Source organism: Capra hircus, chromosome 10 (genome assembly GCF_001704415.2).
Source record: "Capra hircus breed San Clemente chromosome 10, ASM170441v1, whole genome shotgun sequence".
Taxonomy (NCBI): Eukaryota; Metazoa; Chordata; class Mammalia; order Artiodactyla; family Bovidae; genus Capra; species Capra hircus.
Window position 1 is genome coordinate 53,440,437 of NC_030817.1, and position 25,373 is coordinate 53,465,809.

General features: G+C 41.4%; 1 protein-coding gene across 3 annotated transcripts in view; it reads right to left on the minus strand.

Moving 5' to 3' along the window:
* The window catches only part of RORA (RAR related orphan receptor A), an 807,273-nt gene that overhangs the window by 11,003 nt on the left and 770,897 nt on the right, over positions 1–25,373 (minus strand). For all 3 annotated transcript variants that reach the window (XM_018053543.1, XM_018053544.1, NM_001285652.1), the window contains 7 exon segments: positions 15,740–15,881; positions 12,421–12,816; positions 5,861–5,982; positions 4,140–4,272; positions 3,193–3,300; positions 1,581–1,691; positions 526–638 (listed from right to left, as the gene is read on the minus strand). In XM_018053543.1, the coding sequence (XP_017909032.1) occupies positions 526–638; positions 1,581–1,691; positions 3,193–3,300; positions 4,140–4,272; positions 5,861–5,982; positions 12,421–12,816; positions 15,740–15,881 (1,125 nt within the window).

A 25,373-nucleotide genomic window follows, 5' to 3' on the forward strand; every position in this document is an offset into this window, starting at 1 on the left:
GTGAAAGATAATAAGCACAAAAGAAATCTTATGTTTTGCATATAGGGTAGTAATGAGAAACTGATGAAGAAAATACAAAAGCCATTTATTGTTGATTATTAATGAATTTAATGGAAATAGAACTAAAATTAAAATAGACGGTTATTCTGGATGCTTTAGTCCTTCATCACTTCCTTCTTCTAAATTCCAAGTTCTCTAGTTTATATCAGTATGGGACATTAACTCTGCCTTCTGCCCATCTCTTATGGAATAGGGTAGGGGGGTGGTTTCAGAATGATTAATACTTTAAAAAAAATTCTATCATTGCTCCATTATTCCAGGACACTTTATAACCAATGATAATAGACAGACTTAACCTGAATTTTGGCACAAGAGAATTTTCTGAAATGGAGATACTTCTTTCTTTTCAGTAGCTTGTCACTTACTGAGAATTCTGGGGTCTGGTGGCATGACTTACAAACATGATTGGTGTGAACGTTGGCAAGGGATAAGTCAGCTGTGTCAGCTGGAAACCTTAGCTCTCACCTTTGTTAGTATTCCATCTTCTCGGTGATTCTTCTGTAGGACATGTTGAAGAGCTAGCTGAATTTTCTGTTGCAGCTTTTCAATTTTTACCTTTTCCTGCAGCCATGAGCGATCTAAATGTGAAAAACCAGACTCCTTAGACTTCCAGCATGGTGTCAGAACACCCAATTCCTCCTGACTCTTAGACACAGATTATTACACCACAATGCAGAGTCAGGGACTCTTAGGCCACCTTCACCCCTCATTCAAAATTTGCTCCTAAAGAAGAAGAAAGCTAATCTATGACACAGAACAGAGTGCTAAGCCTTTCCATTTTTATTGACATCTGAAGGAAAGGAGGGTCCTCCTCTTCCAAAAAGATAGTCATTTAAATCTAAAACCATGCTCAAACAAGTGCAAATGAAACCACCACAGCCCCTCAACACTTTCTAAAAATTACGTTTCTGAATGAAATACTCATATCAATTCTCCTAGCCATCACAAAAAATATGAAAATTGTCTTACGAGTACAAGGGAACTAAAATTGTCAAGAGAATGCCAAATTAATTAAGGGTTGTTAGTTTAGGATAGAATCTTTATGACTAAGAATTCCAAAAGGAAGATAGCAAATTTTCAAAAGTGATTATCACCAAGAGGCAGTACTGGTTAAAAACAGAGATTAAATTTCGATAAACTTGTGGGTGACATCCAAATGGACTTTAAGAAAAAAGAGAAGGTTTTAAACACCATGTTATCTTGGAGATTGGTGTTAAGGAGGGCAAGCCTATTCTACCACAGCATTTTCCTTGTTATCAGGAGGTTAATTGTAGACAGGGTTTTATTCAATTCTCATCTCTTAAGAGTTTATCAGAATAGCATGAGGTCTTCTTAAAATAGGACATGTATAAATGTGTGTAGCAGAGGGATTGTTACCTGAAAAACTGAAAATTAGATTTTAACGAGGATGGCAGTCTCTCTTGGTATCCCTCTGAATATTCTATAGCCATTCTAAGTTGTGTACTTGTAAAAATTCTTTACTTGGACAGTTTAAAAACCATTGTACTTGGTTATCTTACCTGCTGACATCAGGACAAATGCAGAAAATAATGCAATTTCATCTTCAGTCAGGTGCATAGAACATAAACTCTTTCCAAATTCAAATACAAAGCTAATAAAGTCTTCACAACCTGCCAAAATTAAAGACAGGTTAGGATTTTAGTTATTATCCTAGAGAAAAAAAGATGGAAAAAAGTGAAGAGAGATCTACAAGTTGAAGATCAGAGAGAATACCAATAACATTTCTTGTAGTTTAATACTTTCAAACCTTAAAAGAAAAAATCAGTTTAGCCACCATCACCGTTACTACCAATATCATCATTCACAATGAGAGGGAGTTTTTAAAAATATTGTAATTTAAGATATATACATGTATTCTTTTATTGATCACACCACATGGCATGTGGGATCTCAGTTCCCTGACCACGGATTTAATCAGTATCCCCTGCAGAGGAAGCACAGAGCGTTAAGGACTGGATTGCCAGGGAAGTACCATTGACAGTGAACTGTTATTAGGTGATTACTATGTCAGGTGCTGCTCCGAGAGGACTCTCTGGGCATTCTATCGATACTACAACAGCCCTATGAAGAAAGTAGTATTGTTACTACCCCCACTGTAAAGGCGAGGAAACAAACTTGGGAAGAAAAGGAATGTACCCAAGATTCCACAGGGAGGAAGTAACAGCCTGAGAGTCAAAGCTAGATGCCTAACTTCAGAGCCCACACTCTTAACCAACAGAGTCGAACAGCTATAGTCTGCAATGCTAATTTCACTCATTTTTTGTTTTCCTTAAAACAAACAAGCGTGTTAAAACAACATGCTTAAAAATGAAAACAAATGACACTTTATGGTAGTAAAACCATTATAATTATCATAGAACTGAAAACGTAGAATGTGAAAGTCCCATAAAAAAATATCCACCCCCCAAAATTGGTTAAGTTTGGTGTCTGTTCTTTCAGATTTCCATATTATGTGCATATAGTTAAATGTCAAAGGGCTATTCTCAAGTATATATATATATATATACCTCTCAAATATATATTCTCAAATATATATGCCATTTAATTGTTTTTGAAATCATTTAACAACATATCTTGGATACTATCCCAATCTTAATAACTTCATCTCACTTTATTTATAGACATCTAAAATAACTTTTTTCTAAGGTATATGCCACAGTTTCACTTAACTATACTTTCTTTCTTTGATATCTCATTAACATTGTTATTTGAGGGGTATGGAAGGGCAGACTTTCAGGTCTTTGCTTGATTTTATGTAGCAAATCATATCTTCCAGTTTACTGAATAAACATATCCCCTGCAAACCTGGTTCTTAAAATCTGGAAGGGAACTGAAGAATATATAACATAAATTTCTTTGATGACCAAATAGATAAAATGAAACTCTAGACCTTTACATATCATATGGACACAAAGCATTTGAGCTGTGTAAATTTTCTATGGTAATTAATCAGAAAGTATTATTAACACAGGTATGCATTAGTGTATAACATCCTTTAACTCTTATATCCAAAAAACTCCACGATTTCCATTTTGTTCAAGAGCTATCACCCAACTCCCATCTTTTCCCCTAGCCCTGATTTGAAGACCAAGCACCCAGAGGTTTTCTTACCTAAGGATTTGAAGACATCGGGGCTAGCATATTTCCCATCGAAGTACACTGTATTGTTCTGAGAGTCAAAGGCACGGCACATTCTGATAAATACCACCTCTAGAGAACCTGAGCAAAGGCAGAAATGGAATGGGTTATTCTGTCTTGGCGAGTTGATTTTGACCTTAGAGACCCCCCTTCTGAGTCAACAGGGCTGGGCTTAGCCCATGGGCACTCAGTCATCTTATCTCTTTATTTAGAAGGGCAGAGTTCACTAGGGTAATTAAAGACTTCTGCCTAAGCTAAGGCCTGATTGTGTCCTGCAAAAATACAGTCTTGGAGTTGCTAGAAACACATGTGTGCGTGTGTGCTCAGTTGTGTCTGACTGTTTGCAACCCCATGGACTGCAGCCCTCCAGGCTCCTCTGTCCATGGAATGTTTCAGGCAAGAATACTGGAACAGGTTGTCATTTTCATACTCCAGGGGATCTTCCTGATCCAGGAATGGAACCAGCAGTCGCTGGTTCTCCTACACTGACATGCAGATTCTTTATCATTGAGCCACCTGGGAAGCCCAGAAACACATAGAGTCCTGTTATTAAAACAAGCAAGCAAAAAGCCAGGGATATCTCTCTGAATTCCATAAACAGCCATCTTCCTAACAAATTATCAAAACATCCTGAGGACCTGGGGCACAGGAACAAAACACAGGTGATGGTTAGGACTGGGGAATGCAGCTGTCTTTCAAATTAATCTTTTCACAGAGAGAAGAAGCAAAATGGAGAGAATGTTTCCTTCAAATAACTCAAACATTAAAAAAAAAAATTCCTTAGTTTCTTCAAGTGAAACCTGAGCTATTATCATTTGGAGAAAAACTGTTCCCGACACCTTCCTTACCAAGCATTTCTTTAATAAGCTGGTGAAAGCAGGTTAGGAAGAAATCTCAAAATTCACTTGCAAAGCACATACCTGCTTTGAGAAGCACAATTTGATCGTTCTGACATAGTTCCATAAATCCATCAATGCGTTTGGCAAACTCCACCACGTACTGTATAGCTTCTGTAATTTTGATGGCACATAATTGCCACATCACCTCCCGCTGCTGTTGAAGAGGAAAATATATTAACATCCACGGTTACCCATATCTTTGACTCAGTCGTTTTAAGTTTTCCTATTGTGTACAATCTTTCTTTGGAAATAGATCCCCCAAAGCTAGAGGATTTAAGAATAAACAGTTGGCCAGTTACTCAGGTTACAATGATTGCTTCCAAGTTCTTTCTTGTCTCCTTCAATTCCTCTCTTGCCATTTTGTTAGCAAAGGGCAGGGGGGAGATGTTATGGGCATATATGCAGCAGAAGATGAAAACCCATATGAGGAAAGTCACGCATGCCGCTGCTTTAACCCTGGGCCCCAGAGAGCGGGAAAGTAGAATCTCTCCTTTTAAGCAATTACTTGGCCTCGGGGAATTTCATACCACTTTACTTGAGGAAGGGAAGAAAGGGGAGTCAGTTACATTTCCTGTGCGCCTGCTATGAGCTGGGTGCTTTCTGACATCCTTGCCTCATTTCACTTTCACAAGAACGTTCTTTCATTTGCCATAAATGAACACAAACGCTCAAAGAGGTTTCACAGCTAGGCGGTACTGGAGCTGTGATTTAAACCCCAGCATTTCTGGCTCGGAATCCTATTTTGCACACCTTGTGGTTGTGTAATGCTTTCCTGCTTCCCATTGTAACTGTGGCTGCTCGTGTTACCTCAAAGGCAAACAAGGTGATGCGCTGCTATTTCCCAACCTGTCATGCTTAACGCCTTTTTATATAGCCACACTCCAATTTAGTTACAGGCTAACCTGGGTCCGTCTTGCTGCTCACTTACTTTCCCAATCGTAGTTTAAGGCTGTTTCCACCAATATAAGAGAGTGGGAGAAATACTGAATTAGGAGCCAGGGCTCATGGTCTAGTTCTGATGTTTTCAATCTCCAGCCATATGCTAAGGGATGTTAGTTTCCTTGTTAGATGAAGAGGAGGATTAACCTCAATAATCTCCACGGTACGTCCTAAGCCAGCATTTCCACCATGATTTGGAGGGGAAATCGAAGCATTTTCTTTTACTAAGCAGAATGGATAATTAAATGTGCCCCTTTTCCAGCCCTGCCCTCCCATTTAAGTAATCTGTTGAGCAGTGTGTCTTATAGTAATAGATGAGGAGCAGCCGCACTGCTTGTCAGTCTCACATTGCTAGATTCAGACTGGAGTTAGGATCACAGTTTCCACATTTTTTTTTTTTTAACACATATTCTCTAAACTCCTTTTTAACCTCTGAAACCATGAGGCTAAGATTATTTTACATCGACTTCCAGACCGTGAAATCTCCCATTGTGATATTGGGAAAAATCCCAACTCATTGAGGCTTCTGGAAGCAGCTTAATCTAGCCCCCTGTAGATAAATGATGGGACAAACATGTACAGTTATCAGAACAATAGAATCTCTGTGCTATTTCTGAAATGTTGCACAGTGACATTTCAGTAAGGTGACAAAGCCCCAGGAACATAATCAGCTCTGGAAGAAAGATTATTAAATAGAAATCTGGTATCTGATGAAAGACATTCATTTTTTGGTCTGTTTGTATTCAAATCTTTTACATCTCCCAGCGTTGCCTCAATCTTAGGTAAGACTGTTCAGAGTTTACCTTGTTTTGATAATTCTCAATCTCCTCCTGTAGAAAAGTCTGCCACGTTATCTGCTGGAGCTCTTCTCTCAAGTATTGGCAAGTTTCCAGATGTGATTTAGATATATTCTGTGCAAGGTGTTCTAAGGAGAAAAACAGGAGATCACAACATGAAAAGCCATTCTTCTTTGGATAATCAGTGTTTTCCCTACTCAATTATTCAATTTAAAAGGTAACAAGTATAAAGCAACAGGCTGAACCAGGTTTAAGTAAGTAATTAAACCATATTTAAGTAAGTAATCTGGAACTATTCTGTGTTTTAGAGCAGGAAGAAGGACAGGCAAAGCCAACATTTAACAATAAGATTGCATGCCTTCAAAGACCCTGCTAATCTTGACTTTCTGTGGCTTTACACTAGTGTCTGGGAGTAAGCAAATATCGACCTAGACAAGTCGTGAGAAATGACTGACACAATCTCTACTTAGCATTTTTATGAAGACACATCTGCCACATACTTTTATGGGGAGGGACTACTCTGAAAAATTAGGAAATGGTATTTTGTATGACGACAATTATGTGTGGTGTTTGCTTTTCCTGCAAAATTCAGAACAAGCATTGCTGAAAGCCTGCCCAGTCGTTATATATAGTGTGGTGGTTAAGAGCTGGACTTTGCAGCCAGATTGACTGGGTTGGAATCTCAGCTCTGCTATTTAGTAGTTCTGTGACCTTAGGTAAGTTACTTAACCTCTCTGTGCTTCAGTCTCCTGATCTGTAAAATGAGAAAAATAGTACCTATTTTATAGGGCTTCTGTGAGAATTAAATCAGTTGAGCACTCAGAACAGAGAGGATAACACAGCATCTGTTACATAAAACATTTGTTCTTATACTGAAGTATAAGGATTTTGGAGATATTAAAGAAATAGAAGCCAAATAAGTTTCTCAAGGAACTTATAATCTGGTGAACATGTACAGACACGCGGAAAGGACAATTCAAGACATTAGACAGCATAAGGTTGAATCATATCAGAAGAGAAAGAAAAACAAAGGTAATAGGTGCTATCAGGGAAGGGAGAGATGAGGAAAATTAGGCGATGCTTCTTGGCAGAAGAAGAACATTTGGACTGGACCTTGAAGAACGGGGAGGGTTTGGTAGGCAGAGGCCAGTGGTGTGAGGCAGTGGGCCTGTTCCCCATTCGAGGGATGGTAATTGAAAGAACAAATGTGGCATTTGTAGGAGATAGGAAGATGTGATAAAGTGATGATTCAAAACAGGAGTATTGGTAGGTAAGAGTCCAAATCCTGAAGGATCTGAATGTGGAGACTGAGAGTATGGACTTGACTGACAAAATGAGTCAGTGGGATTCTCAAGGGGGAGCTGACATAATGAAAACTGTACTTGGGGAAACAGAACATGTAGTTCTACCGCTGGTGGACTGAAGGGTGGAGAGGTTGGAGGACCAATGAGAAGGCTGCTGAAATCTTGATGTAAGGGACTAACAGCATGAAATAAGTTGCTAATAATTGTTACAGAAGGGAAGGACAATTAAAGAAGTATTTTAAGGAAACTGCCTGGTGGCCCAGTGGTTGGGATTCCAGGCGTCCACTGCAGCAGGTGTGGATTCATTCCCCGGTTGGGGAACTAAGATCCTGCAAGCTGTGGATGTGGCTAAAAAAAGAAGTATTCTAAAGGAAAATGGATAAGATTCCAAGAATACAAAATCATACCCCAAAGTGATCCCCTTCTTGCATCTTGAATATAGAATAAGAAAGTTATTTAAAACAATGGTGTCAAGTGCAAACTTAGGAACACTAATAAGACTATTTATTTACAAGTTTGTTACTGCTTTCTTCAAACAGAATAAAATTTGTTTGTGTGAAAACAGAGCCAGGATCACGTAAATGAAGCTTGAAACTAGAATCTCCTTAGGGAAACTGAAACACAGTAAACTCAATAGCCCTCCTTGGCAACATACAGACGTGAAAACAACATAAGTAAACATCATAAACAATAAAACATAGATGAAAGGAAAAAATACAGGAAAGAGAGACAGAAACTGAGAGATAGAAAGAGGGAGAAACCAGTAAATTATTTGTCTCAGAATCAGTGATGCTTGTGAAGAGAAGTGGGGAGTAAAGACAAAAATAATGGGGACGCATAAACAAGAAAATAAATGTGTAAACAGTAAACCAATTTTTATAAATATGGGGGGGAAAATGATGCAGATGAAGGGTTCACAGGGAAGCTGGGAGAATCCTGGAAGGGGAAGAATGGGAAGAGGCTCTCGGTATTATCTTCCAGATCCTGTTTTTCTCTAGTTAACACGGTCAATCATCTTCTTGTTTCGTTTCATCCTAAAAATTGTCGCCCCTACCTGTTTGAGTCCAGCTTTTAGAAGAAATAACAAATGATGCAATGTTCCATGACCAGCAGAGGGCAGTGGCTGCATTCTCACCAGCTGCCTTTGATCAAAATTCATACTTGATTTGGCAAGGATAAGATTTTAGACACTTTCCTAATTTTAAGTCTCCATTTCAGCAGAGAAGAAAATGCTCAGATGGAGTAAAAGCTAAGGAGTTAGTGCAGTCTCTCAGACAAACAGTCTGGTATAGTGAAATACCTTGGAACTAAGAGTTAGGAGACCTGTTTTCTGGTCTGAGCTCAGTTGGGTAACTCATTTTGTGACAAGCGAATCAGCTCACTTCCTCAACCATGACTGCGCATCAGTAGAGCCAAGGTCTAGATTCTTCAGATAGAAATCCTGTCTTCTAAGTCACAGATTTTCATAGTGGGATGGAACTTTAGATATTATCTGGTCTAAATTCTCCTCACTTTGTAGGTAATAACATTAACAATGATGATAAATGTTGACACTGAGGTAGAGTTTACTATGTGCTATGCTCACAAATACATACACACATACATATACACATACACAGTCATACACACACACACACACATATATATTTTGTCCTTAGTCTTTATGACAGTTCTAGGGGGAAAGATACTAATGACAATTGTACAAATTATCCCCATTTTACAGATGAAAAAACCAAGCCACGGTGAGGTTAAGTGACTTTTCAAGGTGTCATAGCTGGCAAGTGGACAGTGATTCAAACATATACAAAAGCTCCAGAATCTATGCTCTGAATCTTTATATTCCATGGGTGGGGAGATTGCAGCTTACAGAGGTAACGTGACTTATACTAGGTTGCACAACCTGCAGCAAAGCTAGAATCACCCATATAAGCTGACTTCTTGTCTCATGCTTTGCCCAACATTCAGTTGTCTCTCATAGAAGGCTTTAGTAATTATAGTAACAACTGCAATTAGCTGTTTTATTTCTCTCTCTTTTTTTTTTTTTTGCTTCACCACTTGGCTTGCTGGATCCTGGTCCCCTAGGCAGATTTGTTTGTGTGAAAACAGAGCCAGGATCACCTAAATGAAACTTGAAACTAGATCCCCTAACCAGGGATGGAACCAAGGACCCATGGCAGTGAAAGCACCACGTCCTAACCACTGGCACGCCAGTGAATTTCCAAGCCAACTTTCTAAGAAAATGAACGTAGATTGTTTATCTGGAGTATGCAACTGAGGTACTAAGTGTATCAGGTGGGCCAAAAAGTTTGCTTGGGCTTTTCCATAAGATGTTACAGAAAAACCCCAACAAACTTTTTGGCCCATCCAATACATAAAGGGCAAATTTCGCAGCCAGAAAGTCAGATATATTTCACTAAAAGTAACGGAGTGTAGATACTATTACAGAAAGAGTTGATCTTAGGATATGTTAATTTATAATTTATTTTCCAATTGCACAAGTGGTTTCATTTGTTTAAAATCTAATGACAAAATTTAGCCTAAAATGGAGTTTTTAGTTGAAGAAAGAGCAGGGACTTAAACCCTAAAGGAAATGTCAGGGAATTTCGGAGAGCTTTACAGAAGCATTAGCAAAGTCTTTGACCACTTTTAAGCCACTCTTAACCCCTCAAACTATTTTACACATGTAAATGGGACAGAAAATCAGAGCCCCATTACATCCTTTTTCCAGATAGAGTTTTGGGTTTGCGGAAAATCCTGATGATGACTTAATTTTATTCATTGTGGAAAATGCTACAATACATGTGAACAATCCCTTGTTTAGGAGAAAGTGGAGAATGGATGAAAGCACAGGGCTCCCGGGCTCCCTGGGAGGTGACGGCTGTGGCAGAGGAAAGAGCCTGGTCAGGAAAGAGGGGCTGGGGAAACTGAGTGCACTTTCAGCCCGAGTGCCATGTTCAGGGGCCACACACAGGCCAAGCTGTGTGGGTTACCTCCGGGCTGAACATCCGACCAGCAAACAGGAGAGAGTCACTCGTATTTATCATAAGGTGGAAGCACACCTAAAGTGAGTCAGGTCATCTTTCATGATATCAAGTCAGCTTTCAATCAAATCCTTATTCATTTCTGAAAATTTTACTTTCATTACAGCTCTGCTTAAGGTTCAGCCAACCAAGATCTCATGACAAAAACGGAAGGTTTTTGTTCTAGTTCAAGAAAAAAAAAAAATCAAACCTACCTCTGCTCAGCTTGGCTTCTAGTTCAGAGGTTTCTCTGTTAATCAAAAGAGCTGTGCTACACCTTTAATGCTGTGCAGTGGTTAAAGACCAGGCTTAAAATGTCCCTGCCCTTGAGGATTTAAATTTAGACCCATAAAAAGGTGCTTGTGTAAAAACCGTAAAGAACATTCAATTTGTTATATTTGTAGAAAGATTTTACTGGAAATATAAATTTCACTTAAAAACTGTTTTGTGGGGTACAGAGGTAGAGGAAACCATCTAAAGAACACAACCGTTATTTCTGTGAACCAAGGACATCTGTGCTCAAGTCAGAACCTGCTGGTTCTTTTCCATGTGAAGTCTTCCTTCTCTCCTGGTCTTAACTTAGTCACCCCCACAGCAACTAATTGAAATATCCCAGAGGATTATAACCTTGTATGAGGAACCACGGGGTGAAACAGATCAAATTCACAAACAGCAAAGGCCCTTATCAAAGTTTCTCTAATAATAGTGCTGTACTTAAAAATCGATTAAATATAACAGAGGATGTTATAACACGACTCCCTTGAAATGAAAAGCTTTCCATTGTCTGTGCTAACATTTCTAGGTCACATCTCCCAAGAAGCACCAATGTCACAGGAATGAGGAGATGACAGGGTTTTTGTTTTTTTTTTTTTGCATGGTGAGTCTTCTATGAAATACATCAGTTTTGTCATTAACATCCATCACCAGAATTTTGGAAAGTAAAGAAGCCAATTTCCCTTTAATGTTTATAAAGGTGAGATGCATACAGGGACTGGGAAGTGATATAAATGCCGAGTGGGATGGACCCATTTGAAAGGTGGGAGGCCTTGACTAGTACCAGTTGGTTGTTGACATTTACAAATACTGATCCAGTGTAATTAGATCATCCCCCACCCCCGCCCCCACAAGAAACTGAAAATCTGAACTTTCAGATGGAACCCTCCAGGTTTAAATTTTTAGCAACTAATTCAAAAATTGTAAAGCTCTGCATTGGTTAAAAAACCATGTCTATGGGCCAGGTTAAGTTGGTGGGTTGCCATTTTTATCACTTTCAGTATAAATCAATACTTAGAGTGTAACGAAAGCAAAGAAGTTGGTGGAGCCATTTCCTGAGCTTATAGTTTTGTATGGAATTTAAGACTGCTTTAAGTTCATGCTGTCTCAGCTCTAAAGCTGAGAGGTCAGTCAGTTTCTCGGATATGTGATGGGAGACAGTGGACAGTCAAAAGCAAGGGGAAAGGTAGAATTATGAAGTGCTTCCAAGGGAGACTACCCAGCTGGCTCAGATGGTACAGAATCCTCCTGCAATGCAGAAGACCTGGGTTTGATCCCTGGGTTAGGAAGATCCCCTGGGGAAGGGAATGGCTACCCACTCCAGTATTCTTGCCTGGGGACTTCCACGGACAAAGGAGCCTGGAGGGCTACGGTCCAGGTGGTCACAAAGAGTTGGACATGACTGAGCAACTATCACTTTCACTCTCCCAGTGGTGAAGGTGAATCGCCCTGCTGCTGCTGCTGCTAAGACGCTTCAGTTGTGTCCGACTCTGTGCGACCCCATAGACAGTAGCCCATCCCTGGGATTCTCCAGGCAAGAACACTGGAGTGGGTTGCCATTTCCTTCTCCAATGCAGGAAAGTGAAAAGTGAAAGTGAAGTCGCTTAGTCGTGTCCGACTCCTAGTGACCCCATGGACTGCAGCCCACCAGGCTGCCCCGTCCATGGGACTTTCCAGGCAAGAGTACTGGAGTGGAGTGCCATCTCCTTCTCCGGAATTGCTCTTCTAGATGCATCTTTTTTCTTTTTTTTTTTTTTTTTGCTGTGTGGCATGTGGGATCTTAGTTCCCTGACCAAGCAACAAACCTGTACCCCTTGCAATGGAAGCAGAGTCTTAACCGCTGGACAACCAGGGAAATCCCTAGATGCATCATTTTAATACCATAACCTATAAGAGGAAAGCCAGACATATCCCATTTCCTTCAAAAGGCATGAGTAGTACATCCCGATGGAAACACAGAAGCCATTACCTAGTTCGGCCATGGACACAGTTGGGGAAGTCTCTCCGTTGGTGAAAGAGCAGTAGGGGAAGAAGCCTGATGCTGGTGTGTAGTCACATATGGGTTCTGGTTTGATTCCATTGATATCAAGACCTGACTGGTCCGGGGAAGGCTGGATGTCCAGGTAGAAGCTGCTGACGGCAGAGTCTGCCTTGCTGCCCTCGGGGGTGTGCCCGTCGATGTAGTTGCTGAGGTCATCGTGAAGCTCCGTGAGCCCGTTGGCCGAGATGCTGTAGGTGGGAGTCAGCGGCTCGGCTTCCCCAGGCTGCTGTTGGTGGTCTCGCTGCTGCTGCTGCATTCGGTGCTTCTGTACCTCTGCGTACAAGCTGTCTCTCTGCTTTTTCGACATGCGGCCAAATTTTACAGCTGGAAGAAAAAAGCCGAGCCACACCATATACAATATGTTTTTCTCCATGATCCTCTCTGGTATCCTCTTTAGGACTTCCTTTGAAATTGCAGATAATTTTAATCAAAAACCACATAACCACCAAATAAGGACAGGATCCAGAGGTGAAAACAGTCCTACCTCACATAGGCTTGCTCCACATCCCTGACAGCAAAGATATATCCTGGAGGAGCTAAGTTTCAGAAACAGACCCAGGGCTGGTAGAAGAGACCTGGAGCAATGATCAGCTTCGTTTTCACACTGTCACATAACCCTATGCTCAGTGGGAGCTACTGAACTGCGGTTTGATGGGCTTGTTCCCTCTCGACCCAGGCAGTTGGTCTAGACACTTCTTTTCTTAGTGTTCAGACCACAGCACAGGGATGCACAGACTCACCGGTCTACATCAGGGCACAAGCAATCAAACCTCCACATGCATTCATTTCACTAATCCGTACACTTAGATGAGTTTCTTTCTGATCAAATCTGGGGCTTCCCGGAGCAAGCTCAACAGACTGCATGAAGCATTTGCAATTCCCTGGATTACATTTCTGAGTCTACCCCTCGCCTGCTCCTAGGTCATGTGGCCCCTTTGAAACCCTTAGACCCATCTTAAAAGGATATGTTCTGCTATTCTCATTGAGCCTCAAGTGAAAAAGAATATTAGGATTTTGGAAATGGTAGGCTCTGGGGAAGATCCCTGCCAGGAGAATTTGTGTTCACAGCCCTTCTCTGTGCCATGTGTCCCCACATTTAAAGTGGAACAGTGACTGGAGTAACTTTCCAGTTCATTTAGCATTTCAAATGATTTCTGTTGAAACATCCAGATAACTGAGAAAAAAAAAAAAATCCTGTGATTTCCTGGTCTGAACTCCTCCACTAACCCATTTATTTCTCAGCCTAAGTAGGTATAGATAAAGCCTCTGGTGGAGGGACTAAGGTCTCCTGATTATGGTTAAATTTACACCCGAATGGGTAGATGAATACACCCATTTGACCATCAACAAAATTCTGTGAGTCTTGGGGCAGGAGGCAGGGTAGATGGAAGTGAAGTTGGGAATCAGCGCCCAGCCCAATTTGTGGGATCCTTTTCCTGCCAAGGAGGATGTGGTTTCCTTCTGCATAGAGGAAACAAGTGAGCAGGATTCTGGGCAACTTCCAGTATCCATGGCTCAGGTCACAAATTGGGTGGGACTGGTTAGATAGCAGTCAGGCTGATGTGGGCTATGAATTTCAGGCCTTAAACTGTCCTCGTTTAGTCACTAAGTCATGTCCGATTCTTCTGCGACCCCACGGACTGTAGCCTGCCAGCCTCCTGTCCATGAGATTTCCCAGGCTGGAAACCTACTGGAGTGGGTTGCCATTTCCTCCTCCAGGGGATCTTCTGGAACCAGGGCAGGTGGATGCTTTGCTGCTAAGCCACCAGGGAGGCCCTGTCTAAAATTGTATAAGCCCCCAAATTCACTCCAAGCCCACAATAACGTGAGCTGTCACTTACATACAAAATCTTCACAAGGCATACTGAAGGTACTTAATCCTTTTTGAAAAGAATAGTCTAGAACCCCCAAAGGGATTAATGCCTTTAATTAATAGGGGGAAACTGGTTCTGCCATGACTCTGAATTGCGTTCTAACTCTTTTCTTAATGTTAAAAACAGCAATCATACTATCCCCTAAGTGAAATAAAGGAATCAGCGTTTTGTTTTCATTTTTGGCCACAGCACACAGCTTGTGGGATCTGAGTTCCCTGACCAGGGATCAAACCCATGGCCCTTGCAGTGGAAGCAACGAGTCCTTACCACTGGACCACCAGGGAATTCCCTGGATTAGGTCTTGAGAAAATGCACACCCATCTGTGATTTTTAACTTACAGATTCATAAGAGATAAACCTAGTTGTGTGAGTTCAGGGCCACTGGAAGTTGAAATCTGTAGAGTTGCATATCACAGGAATTTCTGAGGATATGGTGTAAGGTTTATGACTTGCAGCTTCTGATCCGCAAAATTTCCCTTCGGTTCTACAAATTCTAAGAGGCAATCCTGTGTACAACTTGTGCCTGGGTAGGTCCACAGGCCCGAGAACTTCTGATTCTAGGGAAAGCAGACCGCCAGGACACCTGTCTAGTAGCCAGAAGTTATTTTTCCAGGGGCTGAAACTCCACTGGGCATGATGTTTCCTTCAGAGGGATCTCTCAAGGTAGCCAACCAGCCAGTATATTCAGAAAAGTCCTTAGACTGTATCCATTGTACTATCAGCCCAATTTTCTTATATAAGAATAGCCTTGAAATCTGGTGTTAATTATTCAGTGCACTGAAGACAGTTTTCCAGGAAGATCCTAAACTGTTTTGCAACTGTTAAAATAGCTTGTTTTAATGAAAAGAACATTTGTCATTGAGGCCTGCTTTGCACTATTTTCACACATACTGGATGTACAAATATTTGACTTTGGATCCAGTTAGCATAACAGCTAATGCATCCCAACTGCCAATAAGCTGACTAGTATAAAGCCCATAACAATTAGCTCTGCCTTGTGTTTTCTATGAGAAAAAAAAAAATGCTTCTAGAAGGTATCCTTTTCCAGACCCTCAGGTGACACCTTACCACCCTCCCATCAATTCATCTGCCTGCAATGACTTAAACATCAAAAATCTGAAGGTGTTCTGACTACATAGACATATCTCCTCCATGCCCCGCCCCCCATCCTGCCCTGCATCTGCCAGTGAGCTGACCTGGATGGTTTATGGATGAGGAAGTAACTGCTGTGATACCCACAGGGATGCCAGAGGATGTCACTGGAGGGGGTGGTGAGGGACAGAGGGGACATATTCTGGCAGACTTGGGTCCAGGCTTCAGAAGGTACTTTCACAACCCTGTGCTATTATGCAACGTAGGCTGCGAGAGCTCACCATCTCGAGACATCCCCACGGCAAGGCATTTCTGTAATCGACAGTGCTGGCAGCGGTTTCTACTGGTTCGATCAATCAAACAGTTCTTTTGACGAGGACAGGAGTAGGTGGCATTGCTTTGCTGACTTCTCCTGAAAAAGCCCTGTGATTCAGTTATGAAATAGAAAACAGGTTAGTGTCAGCTTGAGCTGAATGATACTAAAGGCAGGAAAGGAAGCATCCGTTGGCATGAATATTTAATGGAGAATTAAACTTGTAGCACAATCATCCTGGAAACCATTAATGAAATTAAAGTCACTTCTTTTTCCTTGAGTAAAATGGGTCCCCAGAGCCCAATCCTCTGTCCCTTACACATGCAAAACTTTCTTTAATTGCAACAAACATTTGCTTATGTAGAAGGAAGAGGACTAGGCCCTGTTCTTGGCTTCTGATGATTGAAAGCTATATGCTTAATAACAATGGTACAAAGGCACTCATCTTTAACCTTCATCTCCAAAACATTTTTAGTAGAATAAACACAGAATGCTTCTCTGTATGCCCAGAGATGAGAAAGTGCAGCCTCACCCTAACCTAAGTGGACACTGTGGCAGTCTCAACCAGACCAAATAAATTCACCACTCTTTAGGTATCTTTCATTCCCCAAGTTAGAATCTACTGCTCCAAGAAGTTAAATGACACTTGGGTGGATTATCTTGGCAGATCAATCAGACTAGGAATACTCTACCCTTGAGAGTTTGGAAAAACCATCTTTTTAGAATCATGGGCTTTCAGACTGAACAAATCCGAGCTGATGCTCATCAAGTCCCACGTATTTGTTAAGCATGGTTTTGTAAACGAGAAGGTGTAATAAGATGCATGAGGAGTACTGACCTCAAGGATTTCATTCATTTACTCGTTTATTCGTTGACTCATTCACTTTTGCTAACTCCTTGAGCTAGATTCTTTCTAGCTCGTTAATGTTCATTGCTCAGTCTTTTCTTAAAGCTGTCAGTGTTCCTTTTAGTTACATTTAGGTAGCAACCCATGAGTTTTGGTATATAGTATTTTCATGATTATTCAATATGAAACACATTCTAGTTTTCAATAGATCTCTTTTTTTAATCCATATGTTATTTAGAAGCACATTTTTAAAAGCTAAAGTAAGGCTTATTTACAATGTTGCATTAGTTTCTGGTGTACAGCAAAGTAACTCAATTATATATACTCTTTTTCAGATTCTTTTCCGTGAAGATAGTTTCCTGGGCTATATAATAGAAACTTGTTATTTATACAAGCACATTCCTTATTTTACAAATATATGTGGGGTTTGTTTCTGGTTATTGCTTGATAGTTGACTTATCTCTTATTGGTTTTGCAAACTAGGAATGCATTCTGGAAAAAAAAAAGAAGGCAACCAGAAACATTTCTATGAAGCAGAACTACGAAGGTTACAAAAGTCTGTTATCTTTAAATCTTTAATGGCAAAGACAGTTGGCCGTGACCCAGGGGACACCAGTACCAAAGGGTAAGGTAAAATCCTGAAGAACGGATGGAGTGACAGAGCTGGGCAAACTGGTAAGAGTACTCTCTCACAGGAGATTCTTCTGGAGGCCAACCTGGCAGTTATACTAAAATCCTTAAAAAACATGCCTATCCACTGAACTAGAAATTACTCTTTAAGGAATATATTTTAAAGGAGTGATAAGAAAGGTACAAGGATTTACCTACGTGGGTGTTCATCACAGCACTATCTGTAAGGTAAGACAAATTTATAAACAAGCTAAATGTCCAACAGTAGTGAACTGGAAGAGTCATGTTGGATATCTGCATATTCATCAACCACTAAAAATGGTATTTCAGAAGTACAATTATTGACATAAGGTGGTGGTAGAAATGTACTACTTTAAAAAAAAAACAGCTAAAGAACTAAACACAATATAATCCAATTTTGGAGGGAAAATCTACATATTTAACACAGAAGAAACCTTTGGAAAATTATGCCCTCAAATGAAAATAAATGCTGATCTTGTTTTCGTTGTTGTTTGTCCGTGCTTTTTGATCTTTCTATAATATGTGAGTGGAAAGGTATACGAGCTACTCAAGAAGAACTATTCACTACATCTGCTTTCTTCCCTGAAGGCTGGGGACTCTGTGGATTAAGTCATGGTTTTGACGGATATACGGAGAGGGCAATGGCACCCCACTCCAGTACTCTTGCCTGGAAAATCCATGGACGGAGGAGCCTGGTAGGCTGCAGTCCATGAGGTCACTAAGAGTTGGACACGACTGAGCGACTTCACTTTCACTTTTCTCTTTCATGCATTGGAGAAGGAAATGGCAATCCATTCCAGTGTTCTTGCCTGGAGAATCCCAGGGACCGCGGAACCTGGTGGGCTGCCGTCTGTGGGGTCGCACAGAGTTGGACACGACTGAAGTGACTTAGCAGTAGCATGATGGATATAACCTCAGTTCCCAGTTTTTCCCTTTTGGAGACCAACCTAGGATGGGAGGGGCAGGCACTGACCTCTTACCAACTCTCTGACGTCTACCAAGCTATTCACTAACCAATGTGGGCAAGGTTAGGGGCCCAGGATCTCAATCTGTCTCTCTGCTGCTGCCACTGCTAAGTCGCTTCAGTAGTGTTCAACTCTGTGCGACCCCACAGACAGCAGCCCACCAGGCTCTGCCGTCCCTGGGATTCTCCAGGCAAGAATACTGGAGTGGGTTGCCATTTCCTTCTCCAATGCATGAAAGTGAAAAGTGAAAATAAGTGAAGTCATTCAGTCGTGTCCGACTCTTAGCAACCTCATGGACTGCAGCCTACCAGGCTCCTCCGTCCATGGGATTTTCCAGGCAAGAGTTCTGGAGTGGGGTGCCACTGCCTTCTCCATCAGGCAATCTCTATTTTGTCAAAATATCTGAAGCTGTTTTTCTTTTTTTTTTCTTAATGTGTTTCTTTTCTCTGTGACAAGAAAGTGTGAAGTAAAACTTTCTTTGGCACTTAATAGACTTCAAGAAAATATAAATGGTAATAGAGGCAGATGATCCTTAGAAAGAGATACCAAGAGGTCACCTGTCTATGTATTCGGTTCAGTCAGAGACATATAATCTCCGCCAAGGCTGAAAGGTATTTCGTTCTTTCTTGAGACTATACCACTCTATGTTTGCTGTCACCGCAGGGGCTTGTTTGATAAGTTGCTCAGTCACGCCTGACCCTTTGTGACCCCACGAACTGCAGCACACCAGGCTTCCCTGCCCTTCACCATCTCCCAGAGCTTGCTCAAACTCAGGTCGATTGAGTAGGTATTGCCATCTAACCATCTTGTCCTCTGTCGTCCCCTTCTCCTGCCTTCAATCCTTCTAGCATTAGAGTCTTTGCAATGAGTTGGCTCTTCGCATCAGATGGCCAAAGTATGGGAGTTTCAGTTTCAGGATCAGTCCTTCCAATGAATATTCAGGATTGATTGGTTTGATCTCCTTGCAGTCCAGGGTACTCTCAAGAGTCTTCTCCAACACCACAGTTCGAAAGCATCAATTCTTCGGCGCTCAGCCTTCTTAATGGAAGTGGAAGTGACAAACAGATTCAAGGGATTAGATCTGATAGAGTGCTTGAAGAACTATGTACAGAGGTTCATAACACTGTACAGGAGGCGGTGATCAAAACCATCCCCAAGAAAAAGAAATGCAAAAAGGCAAAATGGTTGTCTGAGAAGGCCTTACAAATAGCTGAGAAAAGAAGTGAAAGGCAAAGGAGAAAAGGAAAGACATACCCATCTGAATACAGAGTTCCAAAGAACAGCAAGGAGAGATAAGAAAGCCTTCCTAAATGTACAATGCAAAGATACAGAGGGAAACAATAGAATGGGAAAGGCTAGAGATCTCTTCAAGAAAATGAGAGGTACCAAGGAAACATTTCATGTGAAGATGGGCACAATAAAGGACAGAAACGGTATGGACCTAACAGAAGCAGAAGATTTTAAGAAGAGGTGGCAAGAATACACAGAACATCTGTACAAAAAAGATATTAATGACCTGGATAACCACGACGGTGTGATCACTCACCTAGAGACAGACATCTTGGAGTGCAAAGTCAAGTGGGTCTGAGGAAGCATCACTACAAACAAAGCTAGTGGAGGTGATGGAATTCCAGCTGAGCTAGTTCAAATCCTAAAAGATGATGCTCTGAAAGTGCTGCACTCAATACGTCAGCAAATTTGGAAAACTCAGCAGTGGCCACAGGACTGGAAAAGGTCAGTTTTCACTCCAATCCCAAAGAATGTTCAAACTACCATTTAACTGTATACATCTCCCATGCTGGCAAAGTAATGCTCAAAATACTTCAAGTTAGGCTCCAACAGTATGTGAACTGAGAACTTCCAGAAGTACAGAGAAACATTTACAAATGGCAGAGGAACCAGAGATCAAATTGCCAACATCTGCTGGGTCACAGAAAAATAAGGAGAATTCCAGAAAAACATCTACTTCTGCTTCATTGACTATGCTAAAGCCTTTCACTGTGTAGATCACAACAAACTATAGAAAATCCTTCAAGAGCTGGGAATATCAGACAACCTTACCTGCCTCCTACAAAACCTGTATCCTTGTCAAGAAGCAATAGTTAGAACTAGACATGGAACAACATATTGGTTCCAAATTGGGAAAGGAGTACGTCAAGGCTGTATATCATCACCCTTGCTTATTTAACTTATATGCAGAGTACATCATGTAAAATGCCAGGCTGGATAAAGAAAGCACAAGTTGGAATCAAGATTGCTGGGAAAAATATCAACAACCTCAAATATGCAGATGATACCAGCCTAATGGCAAAAAGTGAAGAGGAACTAAAGAACCTCTTGATGAAGGTGAAAGAGGAGAGTGAAAAAGCTGGCTTAAAACTCAATATTCAAAAAAACAAAGATCATGGCATCCAGTTTCATCACTCATGGCAAATAGATGGGGAAACAATGGAAACAGTGAGAAACTTTACTGTCTTGGGCTCCAAAATCACTGTGGATGGTTACTGTAGCCATGAAATGAAAAGACACTCCTTGAAAGGAAAGCTATGACAGACCTAGATAGCATATTAAAAAGCAGAGACATTATTTGCTGACAAAGGTCCACTAGACAAAGCTATGGTTTTTTTGGTAGTCATATACAGATGTGAGAGTTGGACCTAAGCAGGGGTTTAGGATCACGAATTATTTGCGTTTACTTTTGCTGATAAAAGGGGAAAAAAAGGGTCTGCGTCACAAAAAGTCTGCTCCATTTTGTTCCCTAATCAGTGAATGTGAAGAATGTCTACACGATCTCTCTTTTTTTCTTTAAATGGAGCCAGTACATGCAGACTGCACCGTTATCTCCCAGGACCTCGTCTATAGACCAGATCACAGTGTCTGCCACCTTTCTTTCCAGGTTCGTTTGTACCTTTAGTATTCTTAGGATCCTTTACAATGTCTCCACTTTCTTAAAAACTAAGAAATCCACGGCTAGATGCCACTCTTGAATAAGGCTTGGGTCATTATCAAAGGGAAAAAAGGCTACTCTTTAGGTTTTACACATTAAAGTAAGTGAACATCAAACCACCACTAATCAAGTTCCAAAATGTTAGCACAGAAGCCATACACAACCACCAGTTTGCTCTGCTAAAAGGGAACCCTGAGAGGGAATAATGATAATGATACTGGTGAAGAGATGATGATGCTGGAAGGAGAGATCTTAATGAATGCATTATCTTAAATATATTTTTTTAATGTGGACCATTTTTAAAGCCTTTACTGCATTTGTTATAATATTGCTTCTGTTGTTTGTGTTCTGTTTTTTTGGCCATGAGGCATGTGTGGTCTTAGCTCCCTGACTAGGGACTGAACTCACATTTCTTGCATTGGAAGGCAGAGTCTTAACCACTAGTCTGCCACGGAAGTCTTCTAATCATACTATTTATACTGTATTTTTAATGCTTTCACATCTTGAGGTCTTGCTAACTCAGAGGAGATTACACTTCCCAGGGCTACCTAGCTTCTAGAAATAGCAAACAACTTGCCTGGGAGCATACTTTTCACATGCAAACCAACCAATCCAGAGACTAGACCAGTCACTTTCTCCCAGGTTTTCCTCACCCTCTCTCTGCCTCTGACTGACACGGCTTCCCACTGTGGTCCCCTGTGTGGCATGCTGCGCCTTCTATTTCTAGGGACCTATGTTATAACCAATTTCTTTCCCTTCATGGCGGTCATGTTTGTGTCTTAGGTGTCTTACCCTATCTGATTAAAACCAATCCCAGGTAGCATTAAAACGTGCTGATTATTTGCTTGTCACCCTGTGCTTTATATGGATTCCATCACTTAATTTTTTAAAATTATTGGAGGATAATTGCTTTATAACATTGTGTTAGTTTCTGCTGTACAACAACACGAATCAGCCTATATCAGCCTATGGATCAGTATGCATGCATCCCCTCCCTCTGAAGCCTCCCTCGCCTTGCCATCCCACCCCTGTAGGTCATCACAGAGTGCCGGGCTGGGCTCCCTGTGTTCTGCAGCAGCTTCCCACCAGTATCTATTTCACAGATGAGAGTGTGTACATGTCAGCGCTGCTCTCTCAATCCGTGCCCCTACTCCTTCCCCCGCCGTGTCCAAGTCCATTCTCGACGTCTGGGTCTCCATTCCCGCCCTGCAAATAGGCTCATCAGTACCATTTTTTAGGTTCCAAATATATGATTAATATATTGATATTTGTTTTTCTCTTCCTGGCTTGCTTCACTCTGTGTAAGAGGCTTTAATTTTGACAAGGGCAGCATGAGGCAGGCACTATCATTTTCCTGGTTTTTAGGTCAAAGAACCTGAGGCTTAGGGAGGCACTAGCTCAGAACCCAAACCCCTCCCCACTCTACCCCCTCCCCAGCGTGGGATAAAGTCAGGATCTGAATTCAGGTGGTTTAATTCCAGAACTCACACTTTTATCCCTTTTGTTGTTCTTCTGCTTCTTTTGTGTGTCAAAAAGGATTCCCACTTGGGGGTTCTTATAGAAGGTGACCATTAAAGAAAGCAGTGTCAAGACACAAGGTATGCATGATAAAGGAGCAAGACTGATCTGTTCTGAAATTAGTTTTCCTCCCGGTTAACCCCTTTAACTGGCCATGTGGTCACTGCCCAGGCATTTAATACATTCCTCTTCTATAGCCACCTCCTGATGTGGGTTATTCACACAAGAAAGTCAGTTTCACAATTTCATGATTTTTCGCTCATTTATCACCAGGAGGGTTATGTTCTCTTTAATTCACCCTACTTCTTTCTAAATTACTTCGGCTCATTTAGAAAACAAAACAATAACAACAACAAACTGAATCCAAGGGCACAGTCACTATCTTTCAAGATATCTGAGAAATTATACCACCTATTTGCAAGGTAAATCCACGAGGCTTTCCACATGCTCTTGGAGCAATGGTGCTGAGGCTGGAACCGATATGAGAAAAAGGACTCCACTTCTTTAGATGTCTCAGCTCCGAAGGGCTTGGGGAAAGCAAACATGCAGATAGACAGACACACCTTACTCTTTACAACCCCATTTACTTCTCACTGAGTCATTTGAGCAAGCGCCTGTGGAAAGTTCGGGGAGTGGCAGCACTAAGAACCACAGAAAAAAACCTTTCTTTTGGACTAAGTTGACAGCCCACAAGGCTAGCTATCAAATACCAAAGGGGAGGGGTCAGGCAGGTTTATAAGGTGAGAGCATGGAGGGAGGGAAAGGGTAAGCCTAGGTGAGTCAGACACACCAAACTGTGCCTTTCAGACAGAACGGGAGCTTGGTGTTCCTTTCGTGCCCCTTGTCTCCCCTTAAAACAACAACAACAACAAAAAACACAACTCTACAGGGATTTCCCTGGTGGTACACTGGTTAAGATTCTGAACTTTCAATGCAGGGCACATGGGTTCGATCCTTGATCAGGGAACAAGAATGCCACATGTCACAAGGCATGGCCAATAAACAAACAAACAAAAAAGCTCTTCATTTCAGTATATTCGTGGGGTTTCTCACAGGATTTGGGCAGTTAACCTGATAAAGTATTTAAAGCGAATGAGCATATACGAGGAGAAGGATTAGAAGGGCAAGAAGGAAGAAAGGGAGAGAGTATGGTAGGTATTTTCCTTCATAAAGAGAGAAGCCTGCTCATAAATGGAGAAGCCAGATCTTGACTGACAGTGGGACCTGGAGAGGGTCCCACTGATGAATGAGCAAGCTGGGATCCCAGTTCTAGGGGTGGGGAAGCTGGAGGCCACGCAGAGAGCAGTGACGGCGCAAGGCAGCGCTTGGAGTTTGGGGGAGGAACTGAAGAGGTTCGTGTAGAGAAGAAAGCGCAGAAGCTGTGAGTCAGCTGGGGACAGATGTTAAATACACAATGGTGGAGTTTCACTTCTAAAAGCTGAGCTAATGAATGACTTCTTTGGCTTTCTTAAAAGTTCACTTTTTATGGCTGTCAAGCTGCATGGAGATGTGCCATTACAAACAGGGTGAGCTTGAGCAGAGGACCACCATGATGAAATTCAGGAGACCAGTATATGGTGTGACCGTGGCACACTACCACCACCTAGTGGCAGCAAACTCACATGCAGTTATTGCAAAAGTAAATTAGAATATGCAAACAGCCTTTAGAGATGAAAGGAAGTTGACATTACTTGACTCAGTAGTTCTCCAACTGAACGTGTATCAGAATCACCGGTGGAACTTTTGAAAAATACACCTAAGATCTTCTGAACCAGAACATCTGAGTGTATAGTCGCTGACATACATGCTAGTTTGAACAATGTGAATGTGCCATTTTTGTAGATCAAAAAAGAAGACACGTCATTCTGTATGGTAAACATTTTAACAAAGCTTCTTGAAGACTCTGCCGTTTTCCCTTTGTTAAGAATCAGGGATCTACTCTAGCTCTCTGATTTTGCAGATAACAAAAATGAAGCTGAGAAAGCTAAGTGACATGTCCAGGCTGCCCCGTGGCTTCATGTCATTGCTGGGACTTGAAGTCCAGCGTCCTAATTTTAAGTGTAGTGCCTCCCACATTAGCATCTCTCCTGTAGTGTTGGGCTAACAAAACCCATGTTACTCAGTCTTGATTTCTTCACATTCGTCAACCTTCCGCCTCCATTTCCACTGCCTCAAAGAGAATTTGCCAGTGTTTCCTGCCTTATTTCACCAAGCCTTTCAAAGTGCCTTCTGTTGAGTTTTATTTCTAACTTCTGCCTCTGTTCTTTGGAAAATTCTATTGCCTAGTTAAAAAAAAAATATTTGGCCATGCTAGATCTTAGTTGTTGCATGCAAGATCTTCTGTCTTCACCGTGGGATCTTTAGGTGTTTCATTGTGGGATATAGCTCCCTGACTAGGGATCGAACCTGGGTCCCCTGCATTGGGAGTGCAGGGTCTTAGCCAGGGAAGACCCTATTGCTATATAAAAAGAAATCTGGCTGTATATTCTGAAAATTTTCATTGATCCCATTAGATTGGAGTTTCCCAGAATGGGGACAGAGGCCATGGGTATGGGAGAAGGCTGATACTGGGTTGCAAGAGCTGAATGTCAAACTTTCAGAAATTTTGTGAACCAATTGTTAAACATAACCATTATTAAACATTAACTTATGACATATACATACTACTATATAT